The sequence below is a fragment of the Enhydra lutris genome, unplaced genomic scaffold (assembly GCF_002288905.1).
Source record: "Enhydra lutris kenyoni isolate GAN:26980312 unplaced genomic scaffold, ASM228890v2 scaffoldscaffold21, whole genome shotgun sequence".
Classification (NCBI taxonomy): Eukaryota; Metazoa; Chordata; class Mammalia; order Carnivora; family Mustelidae; genus Enhydra; species Enhydra lutris.
Window position 1 is genome coordinate 775,403 of NW_019154105.1, and position 18,408 is coordinate 793,810.

At 46.7% G+C, this 18,408-nt stretch overlaps 1 protein-coding gene across 1 annotated transcript in view; it reads left to right on the forward strand.

The window, feature by feature from the left end:
* The window catches only part of LOC111149176 (stearoyl-CoA desaturase 5), a 157,782-nt gene that overhangs the window by 118,388 nt on the left and 20,986 nt on the right, over positions 1–18,408 (forward strand). The window contains exon 5 of the mRNA XM_022506116.1: positions 3,328–3,533. Coding sequence (XP_022361824.1) covers positions 3,328–3,533 — 206 coding nt within the window. The remainder of the gene's footprint in view (positions 1–3,327; positions 3,534–18,408) is intronic.

Consider the following 18,408-nt stretch of genomic DNA (forward strand, 5'->3'; position numbering starts at 1 on the left):
CTGAAGTAGTCTCAGCCTGCTACTTCTCCGCCATCTTGACTCCTCCCAATTTTAAAGATTTTTTTAAAAAATTATTTATTTGAGAGAGAGACAGAGACAGAGTGAGCACAAGAAGGGCGAGAGGCAGAGGCAGAGGGAGAAGCAGGCTTCCTGCTGAGCTGGGAGCCTGACATGGGGCTCGATCCCAGGACCCTGCAATCATGACCTGAGCCGAAGGCAGACGCTTCACCATCTGAGCCACCCAGGCGCTCTTAAAAGGAAAAAACGTAAAAATCACCCACCATCCCACTTCCTAGGGAAAACCACTGTAAACAGGTGGGCCTACATACTCCCTTCATTTGTCCTGTGCTCACACACACATTTTTGTTGCAATTGTACTTACCATTCTTGAAAACTACTTTTCATTTAATCGCTTTCCCTTTCATGTCTTCATGTCTATAGTACAATGTCCTTTTGTTAATTGGCTTTTAAGTCAACCCAGCAGCTGCTTTTGTTCGAAACTTCAGAGTATGAGGTAGAATGGAAAAGTGGTTCTCCTCATCTCCTCCCTCCCAGTCTCACTCCCCTGAGATAACCCGAAGGCTTCTTTCCTGATATTTCTCTCCAGAAGCTTTCTGTGACGCGTGCGAACCGAATTCCGTTAACACATCACAAGGTCCTCAGTGGAATCCTGTCATGTGGAAATTCAGGGTTTTTCCAGTGTCGCTGCAGTGAGCGTCTTGGTGGTTAAGTCTCTGCACACAACCGGGATGGTTTTCTTTGGACAAATCGTAGAGAACAGGTCACTGCGCTGAGGACAGGCACAGTTTTAACGCTTTCATAGGGGTAGCCCATTGCCCTCCACGTTGTGCGACAGCGTCACTCTCTCACCGTGAGCGGAACTGAGTTTTTATTTATTTTTGTTAACACTGAAGTTCTTTAAACATCGCCTAACACGACGCGGGTGAGCAGCCCAGCCGTGGGGCCCGCGCTGCCGTGGGAGTCGCCGGCCACCACCTGAGGCTGCACCGCTGCCCCCTGCGGCTCCGAGAGCCGCGTGGTCGTGGGGACCAAGGGCCGTAGGGTCGCAGACACGCGCGGTTTCAAAGGGTCGGTCCCGAGAATGACACAACCAGGTCGTGAAGCTTCTGCCCCGTCGTTGGCTTCTGTCTCGTCGTTGGAGCCACGTTCCCTCGGACTTGGCTTTCGCGGTAAAAACACAAACAGGAACGGAAGATTCTAAAACCCGTGGAATGTCCAGGGCTCGGTCATGGGCTCCGCCGGTCGGAAAGTGGCCCAGGCCCCGGCGTTGTCCCAGCGCTGCAGACCCGCGGCTCCGGTGGGGAAGGCGTCTGCAGAGAGGTGACAGCAAGCATCTCGTTCCGACCCGTCCTCGTCGTCCCCTGGCCGCTGTGGCCATCCTCGGCCAAACTGTGGGGGACACTCAGGACCCTCTGCTCAGGGTTTTCAGAGAACTGCGCTGCGGCGAAGGCCGGGGCAACCTTTTGGCGAGGGACAGGAGCACATCCGTGACAGGCGCTCCCTAGGGATCTGGAGGAGGAGGGAGGGACCTCGTCGCCCAGCGCCCGAGCCGAGAGCGGAGGGAGGCCGCAGTCTCTGCCGTTGTTGTCCTGACACACCCACAGTCTCGAGGACACGTTGGCTGAGCCTTCAGGTCGCGTCTGCGACCGGGGGCAGAGCATCCCCCTGAACCGAGGCGTTTGTAAGAGCGTCCCAGGACATGGACGCAAAGGAATAAATCGTTCCTTGGGCTGCGGGGGTCTTCGCCAGCGTCGGACATTCCTTTCCGACCCCAGACTCTGTGACCGTGGAATAAACACTTTCACTCTTTCCGGCCACCATGTCTAAATGCTCCGGGAGTCCACAGACCTCGTTCTTATCCCAGCAAGCCCAGATGTAGTTCTTCCCTGCGTGCACGGCCAGGAACCTCTCTTCTCTTTTTGTATTCAAAGTCGAGCTCGTGACTCTTGCGGCCTGTCTACCTCCCCCCTCTCTGTCCTGTTCCTCAAGAGTGAAGCCACTTGAGAAGCTTCCAGTGGTGGTGTTGGGTAGACAAGGTTGGGGAGGCTTCTGGCAGCATTGGGTGAGCCCAAGAAACCATAAACTCAATGAATCCCCTTTGGATTGAAGAAACTGCTAGAATTTTGAGAATAAAACCATTCCCCTTTCTCATCGCAGGATGAAGCCAGCATGTGTGAATGGGCTGGTTGCTAGTGAGAACGTGACTGAGGCCTGAACACGGTGACCTTTTCTTTCCGTTTTTTTAAAGGGCTTATTTCTGTTTTCAGACTACTTTCCTACCAAAAGCACTACTTCCCAGTGTAGGCGGCCCACTTGAAGTTTTGAAAGCATTCTCAGAGAAAAACAAAACCGAGTCTAAACTGAAAGTCTAGAGATCTCACTGGCCCATGACTGTAGATACGGTCTCGTTAATGCTGTCAGCCTAAATGTCATTGGTTCTTGTCCTTGATGGCTTGTCCAGGACCTCCAGTCCCTTGATACCTTCCCTTTGTCTCCCATCATGAGAGGGTCAGTAGGACATGTCCCCCCTGTGTACCTGAGCCCCACCCTGTCTCTGGGTTTGGCAGAATCCGCTGGACAATGCTGCTCCTTCCTCGGGTTCAGGAGTCTGTCTTGGGATTCCAGTCAGCACTGCGTGTCCGTGAGGCATTCCTGCTTCTAGGGCCAGGCCAAGTCTATCAGATTCCTCAGGGAGCCAGTGACTTCCCCTCCCTCCCTGTGACACCCTGGTAGAGCAGTCCTCAAACAGTATTATTTGTGTCTTAGTATTCGCAGAGATTTGGTGAAGTAACTCTCTCAGTTTTTACTTAACTGGCTTCCTGCTGTCTTAAGTTGGATGGAAGAATGAGAGCGAGGCCAGAGAGACTCAGGCCAGGCACCAGCCATCTTTCATACTCGAGGTGGCCCCTCTCCTCTGACAACCAAGACTTCATCTTGAGACTGGGTCGCTCTTTTCCTGACATGAATGATCTCCCAGGAGACTTCTGTCCCCTCCACCAGAACTTTCAGGTTCCCCCTCTCACTCACTCGACAAGCCTGGACCTCCTGCAGGGGCGCGCCCCAGACACAAGCTCAGAACCTACTGAGGAAGGATTTCCTCTTGTTTTCATGGAACCCCCCCGACCAACCCCAGGGATTGAACTTGAGGTGAAGACATTGCGGGTTGAATGTGGGAGCAAAGTGGAAGTCAGTGTTGACGGTGGGGGGGAATGTGGTCCAGGGGGAGGCTGAGAAGCTTTCCAGAAGGTTTCAAGAAGGTGCCAGGGTGCGTTGTCTCTTCACTCAGGGTCTGTGTCCTCCCTGCAGAATGACATCTTCGAGTGGGCCAGGGACCACCGAGTCCACCACAGGTACTCGGAGACCGATGTGGACCCTCACAACGCCCACCGGGGCTGCTGCTTCTCGCACATCAGGTGGCTGTTTGTGCGCAAACACCGGAACGTCATTGAGAAGGGGAGAAAGCTTGACCTCACTGACCTGCTGGCGGATCCTGTGGTCCGATACCAGAGAAAGTAAGTGAACAGACACCGGAGAGCTGTCGGGGGACAGGACCGAGAGCCAGAGCGCAGTGAGGAGCATTAATAACCCCAAATAATTCTCATAGCACTTGCCCTAGTTAGGACTTACCTCTGTTTATTCATTTCCTTGTGCTCACTAAGTCCTCCCTGTTTACACATTTGTTTTTCATTTTAATTTCAAATCGAAATGGATTTCCTTCAAGCCCAGTGTGCTTTCCCTCAGACCGTCCTGCAGGACTGATCTCATGGACTCCATTTTTGTGTTCCCCGGGCCCCCATCCATGTTTCCGTGGGGGGGGGGGGGCGGGGAGGACTGGCTTTATTTTAGCAACACCCGACCCCCAGCAGCACTGGACTGGCTCCAGTCTTGTAGTGACTCGTAGTGACGGCTCGCTCCCCTGCCTCCTGAAATGCCCCGTCGGCGGGATTCCACACAGAGAAAATGTGCCCACGTAACAGAGCCCTGGAATGCGTGTGTGCGTGGCCGGCACCAGCTGCGCACGTCCGGTCGGTCAGAGGATGCAGGGTAGAACTATTTTAATCGTCACGTGGGGAAGATGGCCTGTAATTGTGCTGGCGACCAGAGACCGGGTGTTTTTCACCTTTTAGCGAGGAAGCTGCATAGACTGTGTCCATGTAGGGATTTGCAAAGTGGACCACTATGAGAGCATTTATAAATGGGCTTTTTGCCCCAAAGTAATGGATTTATGTGCAAAGAGAGACAGTTTATGGATTGCACTCTGGTTAGAGCCTTGAGATAATATGGTGAAAAGTGGTTACCACAGACCATCTCCACTGACACGCAGGAGTCATTTGAGGACTTACCCATGGAAACTTCTGGAAATAGAACTGGAGGCTGCACCTTTGTCTGGCGCAAACAGTTCTTGCAGGAAAGGAAGTATTGCTTAGAACCGTGCTCTCGTTCCCTCGGTGTTTCCATCCCTGCCTCTGTTGCTTTCTCCCAAGGGTCTTTGAGTGGCTCAACACAGCTCTTTCAGGAGGACACACCAGCAGTTTCATAGCAGAAAATAACAAGGTGTTTTCAGTTAACAATTAAATGATTTTTTCATTTTGGTTTTTTAACCGTGAACTGAAACTGTTAAGTCATTAAAGAAAATCTGCAAAATTCAGAAAAGTAGGTAGAAAGTAATTCACAGTCCTAACACATAAACACAGCCACTGCTAGTGATCTGTAATGCATCTCTCTGTATTTTATCCATACAGTTGATATACTTCACATGATGAGAGTCATACTGCTACGCTATTTTGTCTTGTCTTTTAACTTCAGGTTATCTTGGAGGCACCGTTGTTGGAGGCTGTGTAAGTTCAATAGTTAGTGCCACAGTTTGTCTAACCATCACTCTGCACCTGAATATGTGTGTCATTTCCAATTCTGTGACACAGATGATGTTGCTATATAATTAGTAATGCTTTGGGACAATCAGGCCTTAGATTAATTTGAAGAGCTCATGTGAGAAGACAAAAGATCTTCCATTTTATTAATGAGAGTATAATAGTCTGAGTTTTTCTCATCATAAAAATAGAAGACTTTTTTTCCCATCTTTTTCCTTAAAAAAAATGTGGTAATCTGATTCATTAGGTGTATGCTCATGGTACACATGTCCAAAGACTATTTCTAAATGCAGGCAGAAGAACGAAGGCTGTTCCAGCATGTTCCCTGAATAGTTACTGAGAACATCTTCCATCACCAGCCCAGTGACCTAAAGGGGTTGTAGCTATCATAAACTGTCCACGCACATCATCATTTCCTATATGTCACTGATCTGCTAAGAATTGGTGCTGAAGATAGAACCTTAGATATTGGTGTCTGTACCCCCTCAATTTGCAGACCGGCGGGGAACCCACAGATAAATTCACAAAAGTCATACCCTAGTGAGAGTAGTGTTGTAATAGGTCACCACAGGGAACCGTGGGGACACAGTGCAGGTTGGTGAGGGTGAGGGAAGGCTCTGGAAGGAACTCGCTTCTAAGTCAAGATCTGAAAGATGACAAGAAGGTGAAGATGGGGGAAAGGACATTTAAAATGTCTGTCATACATAAATGACACAACCATTTAGCTCGTGCCTTCCATTTTTCCTATGGGAAAATGAATAAACAAAATATAGGTAGAAAGTTGGAGATAGAAACTCTGTCTTGGTCTTTTGGGGCTGCTCTAATGAAGATACCATGGACGACGTAGCATAGACAACAAACATTTATTTCTCACAGTTTTGGAGGGTGGGAAGTCCAAGGTCAAGGTGCCACAGATTTGTGTCTGGCGAGAGCTCTCTTCCCGGCTCGTAGGCAGCCATCTTCTCGCTGTTGCTGTGCTGGGCAGAGAAGGGGAATGACCTCTCTGAGGTCTCCTTGGTTGGGGCACTAATCGCATTTGTGCGGCCTCCACCCTCCTGGCCTAATGCCTCCCGAAGGCCCCACCTCCTAATACCGTCGCCTTGGGGACTAGTTGTCCACAGACGAATTTTGGGAGGACACGTTTACTCGTGGCGACCACCTGCATCTCCGAGTCGTCGCTCAGTGTTCTTTTGACCATACCTTGCTGTTGGAGCAGGATCACAGCGGATCTCTGAAGGTGGGTGAGTCCTCCCGTTCCTGGTAATTATCCTCCTGGAGAACACAGAGATCCGTAGTCGGAGATGAGGCTTAAAGTCGCTGCGGGGATGGGAGATCCGGAAGGAGAGAACTTCCAGAATACGCGTGGTGCCGCCGTTTGGGCATTTTCACGTCCGCGAAACCAGCTTTACTGGCCCTGCCAGTCAGGCCTTGGAGGCCACAGATTCCTTAAAGAGTGAGTTCTTGAACTTGGGGTGTGAGTTGGGGTAGGAGTGGACCCTGTCGTTGGCCGCTCTGTCCCATGAGGTCGCAGTCCTTGCTACCCTTAGCTGAGTGGGGCCTGCCCGGGTGACAGGCGCAGTCCTGGGCCACTTTGGTGGCACGCCTTATAGAGTTCCTCCCCTGTCAGAATCTGCCCCTGCTCCCATGTAGTTCTCTGAGGGTACCAGGCCCTGTTCCGGTTCCCGTGCCTCAGGTTTGCAGCTGATGCACTAATGATGGTGTAGATCCGGCCTTGATCAAATTACACATTATGCAGTATAATAAAAGAGAGGAGACAGGGGCATTAGAGATAACTGGAAAACAACACATTTCAAGCTATAGTTCTAGGCTTTTCTTCTGAAAGATAGTTTTACCAAGGCTATTGTAACAAGGACTACTTCAAGTTCTGCTGTGCTGTCAAGTGTGAATGACAACAAGGGAGACAGTAAGGGTGAGAGGGAGAGAAGCTAATGGTATCATATTTAGACTTGGGGACTAAGCCCTGCCCTAGTGCTGTCCTACAAGGGCTGTGCTTTTCTCCGTGGGGTAAGGAGATCACAGGGCAAAGGCACTTACCACTTGGAATCTTCTCCCACTTGTAGACCAGGCCTTGGGGTCCGTGAACCTGGAATCCCTGCCCAAGTGTCTGTGAGTCTACTTCCAGAGCCTACCCCAGCCTCTCCAGGGCTGTCCTGGTGGGAAGTGTGTGTACCCCAGTCCTGAAGAGCGGCCAAGACGCAGTGTTGGCCTGAAAATGAGCTTAGAAGCGTGAGCTCGGCTGTCCACAGAGAAGGGCAGAACTGGGGGAGGAAAGAGACACGGGCAGGCCACAGGCTAGGGGCCTCCAGCTCTGCTCTTGGTCTGAGCCCGCGAATGTTGGGGCGAGCCTAGGAGGCCACTCATAAAGTTGGCAGTGGGTCTGTCAGTTAGGAGTTGTGTTTGGCCTAAGCAGAGTAGAAGTTTATTTACCTTACATATGAAGGAATCGTGACGGCCCAGGTCACAGCAGCATCACGGGGTCAGTAGAGAACCGGGTTCTTCTATCTTTCGCTCCATCAGCCTTAGCACATGACTTTCATTCTTTCGTTTTACGGTCCACGGTGGTCACTGGAGCTCCAACCACAAGGCAGGTGGGGGTGGGAGTGGGGGTGACACTGCTCACTTGAGTCAGTCACCTTGAAGAGCTTCCCCAGGAGACACGCAGCCTCTCCACACACCTCTCATCAGCTATGTGTGCGTTCAAGGGGAACTGGGGAATGTAGCCTCGGGTCCATGCACGGCACCCTGCATAAAACCCTGGTTGGTTCCTACGAAAGAAAGTGTGCACTGATACAGAGTAAGCAATGAGCAGTTATAAATAACCAAATAAGTAGTTGATTAATTACTTAAGCAAAATGACTGGCCATCACAAGCTACTCCGTCTGATGTTTTCATTATTAAGCAAGTGATGGGCCTTTCTGGCACCATTTTGTGAGCAGAAACTGGAATCTCACATTTTTCTGAGACGGCGGAACGAGGGTGAAATCCGGAGGTTCTTCCTCCTAACGCTCTGCTTATCCCATCGAGTGCCCTGTTAGATAAGAAATTTCCCGAGAAATCGCATACAGACGCTGTCATGTGCATTTTTTTTAAAGATTTTATTTATTTATTGGACAGACAGAGATCACAGGCAGGCAGAGAGGCAGGCAGAGAGAGAGGAGGAAGCAGGCTCCCCGCTAAGCAGAGAGCCCGATGCGGGGCTCCATCCCAGGACCCTGAGACCATGACCCGAGCTGAAGGCAGAGGCTTAACCCACTGAGCCACCCAGGTGCCCCGTCATGTGCTTTTTTGAAGTAACTGACAAGGATGCTAGTCTAGTCCAGACACACGAAAACATGGTTCTTGCCTCATTGCTGTGGTGATGGGATAAGCTAAGAGAAAAGGGACGGAATGATCCAGAGAGTGAAGCACTTCTGTTTTGGTGCCCTGGGAAGGATGAAAATGTATAATTTCTGCCCTTCCTGTAAGATTGACACTTGAATGGCTAGAAGTCTGCTTCCCTTCAGTTTCTCGGCTGGTCTGTTATCATTAGCCTTTTTTTTTCCCCTCAATGATGAACACCACATGTCTCAGTGATACCCTCTTTTTTATGACTTTATATCAATGCTGTGTCTAAACCCCACATGAACTTCTGTGTTCGTGACATCAAAGAGCCAAGCCAGAGCAATCAGACGGGTCTACAGTTGACTCATCCCCACTTCTCTGTCTTACCCCTTGTCTTCCGTGTGGGGGATCCCCTGAGGAGTGGGATGAGTCATCTGGGAATTTACACAATGTGACCCCAGCTCTGCTGACCAAATCCTTTGCTCTTTGGTCAGGTTCCATGTGGGGCTCCCAGGGACTCTCTGTTCTGAGTCCATCTGCCTTGCAGAAATACCCTCGCTGTTGCTAAGTTAATGGCACAATTCTTGTCTAGATGACAGTGATGTTGAGAGGCTAAGTGCCTTGAAGGCCTTGGTTGGTTAGTTGTGTTTTGTGGAAGACTCTATGGAAGTAATCCTCCACTGAGAGACCCTGGATGATGAACTATTCAAACACCGAGACTCGGGTGGGATCTGGGGACAGACAAGGAGGCCGTGCCTTTCAAACACAGCCACCCTCTGTTACTTCCTTGCTCATCAATCACGCTTCGTCGGACCACTGCCCGTTTCCCTTGGGTCCTTCGTGGTCCTGCAGCAGCAAATCCAAGCCGGCCCCAGGGTAAGCATCACTTTCTCAGGCTGTAGGCCGAGCCCAGCTCTTCAGTGCGCTCTCTGCTGACTCACACCTTAATCACACAGGCCGTGAGGCAAATGGCATGGCTCAGGGGATTCCGCTTCCTTCTCTTTCCGGCACGTACCACTCATCCTCCAGCAACTATACCTTGAGCGTCCACTGCATGCCAGGAATGGTTGTAAGTGTTGGCGATGGGACAGTCAACAGGAGAACCCGATTTTGGAGGACACTCGTTCTCTCTGCCCAGAGCTCCCCCATTTGAGTTTGGGAATGGGAGAGAGGAAGGCCCACCATGCATCTGCCCTCTGCCTGCCTGGGCCTCTCTCTCCACGACAAGACACTTCTCTGCCCCCTTCCCATCTCTCCTGTCACTCAGTCCCTGTGGCACGAATCCGACTTGGTTCACTCCTCCTTTCTTGCCTCTTTCTGTTCCCACAGTCTCTGTATCTTCACCTGCCAGAGGGCTTTGCTCCTTCCTTTGTGCCCTTCTCTGCATGGCGACATTTCCCTTGTTAGCCACGCCGTGTTCTCCAAGTTAGGATGCTCTTCCTCTTGCACAGTTTTATTAGAGAATAAAAGCCATGTAGCCAATTGCTCAGGCAGACTTTTTCTTCTTTTTGGGGAGAGATGAGGATTTTTTTGTCCTCCTCTGTGCTCTCCTCATGTCATCATCTTGCTCTGATTCAGTATTTCCATATGTTCCCTGTGTATGTAAATATTCCCTCCCCTTGAATCTCGCCTTCATTTCTGAGGGGCAGTCTGTCTTGGTTAACAGCCTGAGTCGTAGAATCTTCTCTCCCATTCTACCCTCACCTCAAGTCTTTGCATCTTATTCTGGCGCTGTAAAAGTTTTGAGGATGAAATCACTTTTGTCTTTGCAATCACTTTTTGTCTCCCTGCATCCAGCTCTACTTACCGGAAGTTAAAATTCTGAATCTGTAAGTTCCAAGGATGCAAAGAACTCAGCTGAAGAAGCCTGAACTATGTTTAATTAGACTTCTTTTGTTAAAAGTCAGCGGAAGAGCTAGAACGTCCTTTCCTCTTCTTAAACCTTTGGCCTCCCTAAAGCGACTGATGGCTATAGCCAGAAAGCTGAACTGTACTCTGGGTTAGCAGAAAGAGATGATTCAATGTTGAGGTTACAGCATCAACACCAACATTTCCTTATTTTAGTGGTTAAAAATTCTGGAGAGGGAGAAACCAGTGTGGCACATAATTCAACAGCTTGCTTTGACTTTTTAAAACTTTCCAGTCAAAATATTATTTGTTTGCCTCTGTAAGAGGTACTTTTCCTATGAGAACTTTATGAGTATATGCCAATTTGTGCCTCTCCCTCTCTTCACCACCCCCCTGGTGCACAAAAATACATCAACTGCATTAATAGTCCTTTTTCTTTCCCCACATTGACCATTCCATGTCTATGTGAAATTCCCCTGGCAAGATGAGGAGACAGTTTCTCAAATGTCTGGAATCTCAATACTTCACTTAGCGGCATGTCAGACGCATTAGTTAACAGGTGTCCGTGGATCCTTGAACTGCTGTTTGTAAAGTGCTACCCTAGCTTCGTTGTTGGGGGCAGTGAAGGCGTGTTCATTTATCGTCAATACACTGAAGCAGCCAATGAGAGCAGCCGTTTATTAATTGCCTGTTATGTACTTACTTTGTGTCTTTTCACACATTATCTCTGATCCTTTCAATAACTCTATCATGTGGATAATGGTATCTGGATTCTGGACTTGAGTTCTAAATATTCTGGCTCCCCATGGCCTCAATTAACCATCAAAAAAAGAATAGCAGGGCGCCTGGGTGGCTCAGTGGGTTAAGCCGCTGCCTTCGGCTCAGGTCATGATCTCAGGGTCCTGGGATCGAGTCCCACATCGGGCTCTCTGCTCAGCAGGGAGCCTGCTTCCCTTCCTCTCTCTCTGCCTGCCTCTCTGCCTACTTGTGATCTCTGTCAAAAGAATAGCAGATGTTTGCACTAAATTATCCTTTCTCTACTAAAATACTACTTTACTACCAAAGCTGAGAAGAAATCTTAGCTAAGTTTTAATGTAAAAATTAAATAATTATATAAAAGTCAAAGCAAGACTAAATTTTATGAAAGACATTTTGGTGCAAGTGTAAGTTCTCAGTAATGCCCAGATACCATCAATTCCTGACTCTATTTCTTGACCACATAGAGAATCATCTTCTAATATTTTCTTGGAGTAAACAGCCCTTCAGTCATGTATGCGGCTCTAGCTCCCAGACTTCATCCAGTAGAGAGAGCATCCATAAGTCTTAGAAGAGGCTTATATTTAATACTTATTTATTCTCTTGAAAGTTAGATGTATTTCCAGTGGCTTATGCCACCAGAGAAGAAAGCCCTTTTTGCCTTTTCATTGTGTCTTTTTTTTATCAGAAGGACAAAAAAGTGAAGAAAACTTTTCATAACAGAAAATTTTTTCCAGTTATTATTTCCTCCAACAATTACCTTATAAAATTATTCTAATCTCACAACTCTTGGCATCCATATATCATCTTTAAAAAGTATTTAAGACAGAAAATAATAAAATTTTACTTTAGTACAAAATGCAATAAAAGTTCATTGCAGAAAATTTAGCAAGTGCAAATAAACCTTATAAAGGATAAAATAATCTGTAATCCTTCCACTTAGGGAAAAAATCAGTTAAAATTTGGTTGTATATCCTTCTGAAGTTTTTTTAATGAATCATGCTCTGCTTTCTTTTTACAAAACTTTTTATTCATACACTGCATACTGTTCAAGAGTAGTTAAAATAACAGTGGTGCCTAGGGGACTCAGTCAGTTAAGTGTGCAACTTTTGATTTTGGCTCAGGGCATAGTCTCAGAGTCATGAGACCTTGATCCCTGCATCAGGCTCCAAACTCAGTGGGGGTCTCCTGTCCTTCCCACTCTGCTCTCTGCCCCCCAAATAAATAAATAAAATCTTTTAAAAAATAAATAAAAGTAATTAAAATAAGAAGAAATGTATTTAATATTTGCCTTCTTTATTTCTAGCCTCTTTATTTTCTGTCTGTGTGTGTCCTGATTTCCACTTGATGCCATCCTTCTGCCTAAAGAACTGCCTTTACCAGTTCTTGTAGCATCGGCCTTTTGGAAATGCTTTTGCTTGTCTGAAGGTCTTTGTTTTATCTTCATTTTTGAAAAGTATTTTTATTGGAAATAAAATTCTGGATTGGCAAGTGTTTTTCCTAAAGATTTAAAAAGATGTCAGTCACTTGTCTTATGCTTTGTATAGTCTCTGAGAAGTCTGCTGTGATTCTTCTTACTATTCCTCTGCATGTGATGTTTCTTTTCTTCTCACTGTCTTCAAGATTTCATCTTTATCTTTGCTTTTCAACAGCCTGACTCTGGATGTGTCTAGGGATTTTTGTTTTGTTTTGTTTTTGTTTGTTCTGTGAGGAAGCAGTTATCCTGCTGGAGATTCTTGGGGCTTCTTGGAACCAAGACTTGTCTTTCATTAATTTTGGGAAATTCTTTGTCATAAGCTCTTCAAATTATTTTTGGCCTTGTTTTCCCTCTCTTCTTCTTTAGGAACTCTAATGTTACATGATTTGATATTTTTCCACAGCTCTTGGAGGTGCTTTTATATGTAATTCACTCATTTTTAACTTACATTTCCATTTGAATAATTTCATTAACATCTTCAACTTTGGTAATTCTTTCCTTATGTTTTGTCACCAATGAACCCATCAAAGAAATTCTTTATCTCTGCTACTATTTTTTAAGTAGAGCATTTGCATTTAACACTTTTATACTTTCTTCCTCTCTAATGATATCTTCCATCTGTTCATGCATATTGCCCACCTTTTTCATTAGCTCTTTTTAACATGTTAATTATAGTAAAGTCTCTGATATTTGCAATAGCTGAGTCATCTTTCAGTCTGGTTCTATTAATTCCTTTATCTCTCTCTTTTTTTAAAGATTTTATTTATTTATTTGACAGACAGAGATCACAAGTAGGCAGAGAAGCAGGCAGAGAGAGAGGAGGAAACAGGGTCCTGCTAAGCAGAAAGCCCAACGTGGGGCCCAGGACCCTGGGATCATGACCTGAGCTGAAGGCAGAGGCTTAACCCACTGAGCCACCCAGGCGCCCCAATTCCTTTATCTCTTGACAGTGGTTTTTTTCCCTTACATTTTTATGTGCTTTGTAGTTTTTAATTATATGCAGAACACGTCTAGAAGAACAGAAAACTAAGGTAAATATAATTTATGCTTGACAATGACCATACCTGTTCTTCTTTCAGGCCATTAGTGGGGCAAAGGAGGGGGACAGAGGATGAAGGTCGAGTCAGCCCATCAACCATTGTTAGATTTGGTTTTAGTGTGCCACAGACTTCAGTAGTAGCTGTTGTTGTCATTTGCTTAGAGTAGAGCCGTGAGTACTGGAGAGGATTTCTAAGTATTAATGCTTTACCCTCAGCTTTCCGCTGTCCCTATATACCTGCACCACAGAGGACATCTGTCTCTCTGCTCTGGCCCCTATCCCAAGTAGGGGGACTTCTATTGTTTGCTTCTTTGTGCACGTCTTCTTGTAGGGGTTTGGAATTTCTTTGTTGTCCTGGCCCTGGATGAGTCTGAGGCAAGCTCTGTGTGCCTGAACCTTGGGGTTAAGGTTTCTTGATTTCTTGCCTCCCCTCACCCCCAGTAATAGGAGGTCTCTGCTTTGGAGCAGTGCAGATTCCTGGACACAAATCAGGGTACAGAAGGTTTTTTCTTCCACTCCTCCATCAGCAACAGTGGTTCTGCCTATGTGTGCGGGTGTGGCGAGAGTTCCTTCATCCCCCTCAGAGATGAGCAGATTTTGTTTCTCTTATTCTCACAGAAGCATTGGACTTTTGACTGGTCCTAGAGGCGAGGGTTTTTCTGCCCTCCCTCAGTGGCTTAAGACTTTAGCTTTGCAAGAGAAGTCTCTGGGAAGGCTTTGCGCTTGTCTTTTGGCGACAGCTGGTCATGCCCTGCTTGTCTATTTGGTAGAGGAGGGTTCTCTCTGGTCTTCTCCTTTGCCTCTGACTTTCTTGTGAACACCCAGTGCAGGTCTATAGAAAAGAGCTGGAGGGTGAGTGCAAATTCCCTTGTCTGAGGTTCTAAGCTCCTCCAAACTGACACACTAGCTCACACTTGGCCTTTAAGGAGTCATTGAATTTTTAGCTGATTTCTTTTCATCAACTAATATGGTGGCCACCTCTTTCCCTTATGCTCTACCAAGTGAAGCAATTCATGAATGGCCTAGTACTCTTTGGATTTCAAGTCACTTAGTTGCCTTGTAACCTCTTTCTCTGATGGGGTCAAGAGAAGTTATTATTTGTATATCGCCCACCTTTTCTCATTGTTCTGATGGAAACATTGTTCTCTTGTGATTTGTTACATCCTAAGTGGAAGCAGAACTCTGTATCCTATTTAACAGGACCTGCAGTTTTTGCCCAGTGGAATCCTGTGGAATCTTTCCAGTTTTAGTCCCTGCTTAATATTTCGTTGTGATGATGAATCATTATTTCTGATGAACGTTGAAGGATTTTCACATTTTTTAAATCATTAAGACAATGCCAAAATGAATAACTTTATACATAAATTTTTGATCATAGATATGATATTTTCCTTTGGCTAAAATCAGAATAGCTGAGTCAAATAACAGGTAAATTTCTCAACTTGTGATATTCATAGCATAATGGATTTGTAGATCTTTGATTAGTAGTGAGGCTAAATATGTGTTCGTATGTTTTTTTCTTCCATTTGCCTTTTAAAGGGAACATACAGTTATTTTCCTCACGACTCCAAATCCCCCATTGGCTGAGGACAAAGATACCATCTCTTCCTCCTTCCTCCATTTTTGTTGAAGAAAAAGATCTAACAAAGTGAGATGCCAAAGCCCACTTTCCTACCCAGAAATGTCCTGCCTCTCATGGAACAGGAAGGTAGAACAGCCACAAATGAATCTGGTGTCTAGACAGGCAACAGAACGCGTGGAACATTTGCATACTTCTTGCTGGTACTCTCTCTGGTGCTCTGAGCGGGATATACTACTCGATAAGTAATAAGAGTCATTTTAGTGCTGGTTTGCTTCATGGAAGACTCTCTTTCTCAAGAGTCCAGCTACTGCTAAGCTAGAAAGAGAGTAATACAGGAGACGTTGTTTAAACAAGTGGCATCTGAAGGCACAAATGCATATATTTAAAGGAAGAAATAAATGGGAAACAGACCCATTACTTACCGTCCAGGCTGTCGTCTTGCCATGGAATGATTTACAAGGTTAATGTCCTTGTGACAGCTCTTTGGTGAAAACCTTTGATGGGCCGAGTCCCTTTCTCAATTTGAAAGAGTGTGATTCGTACGTATTTGTGAGGTTCAAGTACATTTCCTTTGTTACTGATGCAAACCGCGAATGGCAGTGTATCATGGGGACCCCCTGTGAGTTGAGAGTTGAAGTGAAAGTATTGTCTTAAGTAACAAATTTGTTGATGGCTGTCCTGTTACCCACAATGAATATTTAGACTTTTCATGTGCAGCTTGTCATGTCAGAGCGGTTAGGGAGATTTTCCTTTGACACATTTTATTCTCATTCCTCAGTCTTCCTGTCACCATGTCATGTCCTGCTGCATGTGTCATGGAACGATTAGGAGAGAGATGAGGTTTTTGTTCATAACCACAGTTTACACGGGAGCACTGCAGAAATTACACCTTTGCTGAACAACCCCGGTTAGGATTCTCAGCCGTTTTCTCTACCCCTTCATCAGTACAGAGGATTTCCAGAGACAAAGAAGGGCCCTCAACCAGGAGGCTGTGCTACAAGACGTTTTGTAAGTTGTACAGAAGAAGGTACATATCGAAAAGTAACCCTTTGTGGGGGGTCCTGTTTGACTTTGTTATTACTCACTGAAACCACTCTTCCAAGTAGCTCTTGATGCTGCCTGCCCTTCCAGTGCCCCTGGAGGCATTTTGAAGGTCAGAAGGGAGACACCACAGTGGGACTTGGCGATAATATATCCAGTAACGCTTGATGCATGCGTACTTCATGGATGTACCGTATCTCTTGGGGCCGACATATAAAGTAGTAGAAGTTGACCATGTGAAGCATAGGCAGAATTAGAGTCTGTGTTGGCACCGGGTCATTCATTCGTTCATTCGGCTGGCCAAGGAGGCAGCTAGGAAGGGGGAGGTACAACAGCATCTTGGAATCAGCATAGACCACTTTTGGCATTCTCCGGATTTCGTCTCTACATCCATAAAATGGTGAAGCAGTGATAAATAAAATAAATCTGTCTTACAGAATTATTCAGTGAATAAATCAGTTAATGTGTGCGAAAGCGTCCATCACAGAGGAGATGTGCAATACATATGTGTGTAATTAGCTGCACGTAAAGCTCCGTGTGGAAGCTGTTCCATTTCTGAAGAGCTGAGTTCTAAAACCCCACTCACGTGCTCTTTTCTTGCCTAAGTTCAAAGTGACTAGGAGAGATTTAAGTTACCAGTTTCCGGATGACAAAATCTAAACATAAGTTGGCCCTTCAAAGCGTTAAACCCAAGTACTCTTCTCTTCTTTACATTCTATTCAACGCTTCCCCCCAGATGTGGACCTCCTATGGCTCCAGCATCCTCGTTGGCCACCAGATAGGGGTTGCTGGTTTGGATGGGCCTGAACCCCGCAATTTGAGCCTTATCTTGGAGCAGACGCGTGAACACTCTTCGCCATACTTAGGCTTCCATTCACTCAGCAGCTCCTGGCTTCCCCAGGATTAACGAAGTCTAGGCCAAGGGATAGCGCCCGTTGTGGCTAACGCAGAGCCACAATCCCCAGAGGTTGCCTCTTTCCTTTCACTAGTCCCTGTTCCTTTCTTTTGATCATGATTTGATCTCTGGCCTCAAGGATTCTTCAAGGTCTGCCAGGTGCCCCCCATAGTAGAAGGCATCCACTCGCCGCTTTCAGTCTTGAAAAACTGTTTCTACTTTTGTTTCCATCATAATCGTGTCTTTTTCTTTTTTCAGCATTTTAAATGTACTCACTGCTTTTATCCTTTTCAGACTGATGGTTTACAGATGTCCATAACAGAGCTCAGCACTGAGCACCAGTGCAGCTAACCTCCCCAACTAAGGAACGATGTGTAACAGAATGACGGCTTGTGGCCGCGGATACCGTCTGCTGGTGGTGGGCAGAGTTGATGCCCTTTTCCACCCCGCTTTGTTTGTACTGCAGACTTCCTTAAGTGGAAAAGTTGTGAGTAGAGGCATTTCTGTGTTCAGGGAAATGGAAGAGATAAAGAGAAGAAAGGGGATAGTCCTGGCTCTTACTAATCATATCATTTAATTGGAAAGAAAATAGGGGCGCCTGGGTGGCTCCGTCGGTTAAGCATCTTGACTCTTGACTTCGGCTCAGGTCATGATCTCAGGGTCCTGGGATGGGGTCCCACGCAGGGCTCCCTGCTCAGCACAGAGTCTGTTTAGGATTCTCTCTGGATGTCTCAGTTGGTTAAACGTCTGCCTTCGGCTCAGCCTGGGATGCAGCCCCGCATGGGGCTCTTCGCTCAGCGGGAAGCCTGCTTCTCCTCCTCCCTCTGCCCCTCTGCCCCGTGTGCATGCGCGCTCTCAAATAAATAAAATCTTTTTAGAAAAATCTTTTTTTAAAAAAATTCCCTCTGTCCCTCTTCCTCTGTCCCCCACCCCTGCTCGCACTCTCTCTCTTAAAAAAAAAAAAAAAAGGTAAGAAAAGACACATACTTATAAAATAACCAGGGCCCTCCAAGTCCATATAGGAAAGCGCCGAGGGAATGCACAGTAGAGGAGAGGAGAGAAGTGTGGGACGAGGTCCCTGAGGTCCCCGTGAGGTGACGGTTCATGGCCTTCTCCGACACTCTCCTTCTCCCCAGACAGAATCTATCCCCTTGTTATAACTTCTTCTACAGCCTTCAGTCAGTGCTCATAGTTTTCTAAATACAGGTCTTTGATGTTTTGTGTTCAGTTTCTTCCTAGACATTCTGTAATTTGTGTGGTTAACGTTGACAGGAGTCGCTGAGTTTTTATCCCAGTGAGAGGGCCCGGGGGGTGGGTGTGCAGACACCTCATCTCCCCTCCCTGCTATCCCAGGTGAACAGCAGGAACTGTCAAGGTGCCAAGACTTTTCCCAAGCGCCACTGGGTGCCACACCTGGAGAAGATGTCATGGAGGAGGTTGTTGCCCAAAGACGGAGAGCTCCAACAGAGAAGCACCAGTCAGCCTGAGAAATTAAAAACTTACCCTCCTCTCTCCTTGCTTTTCTCAGAGAAATGC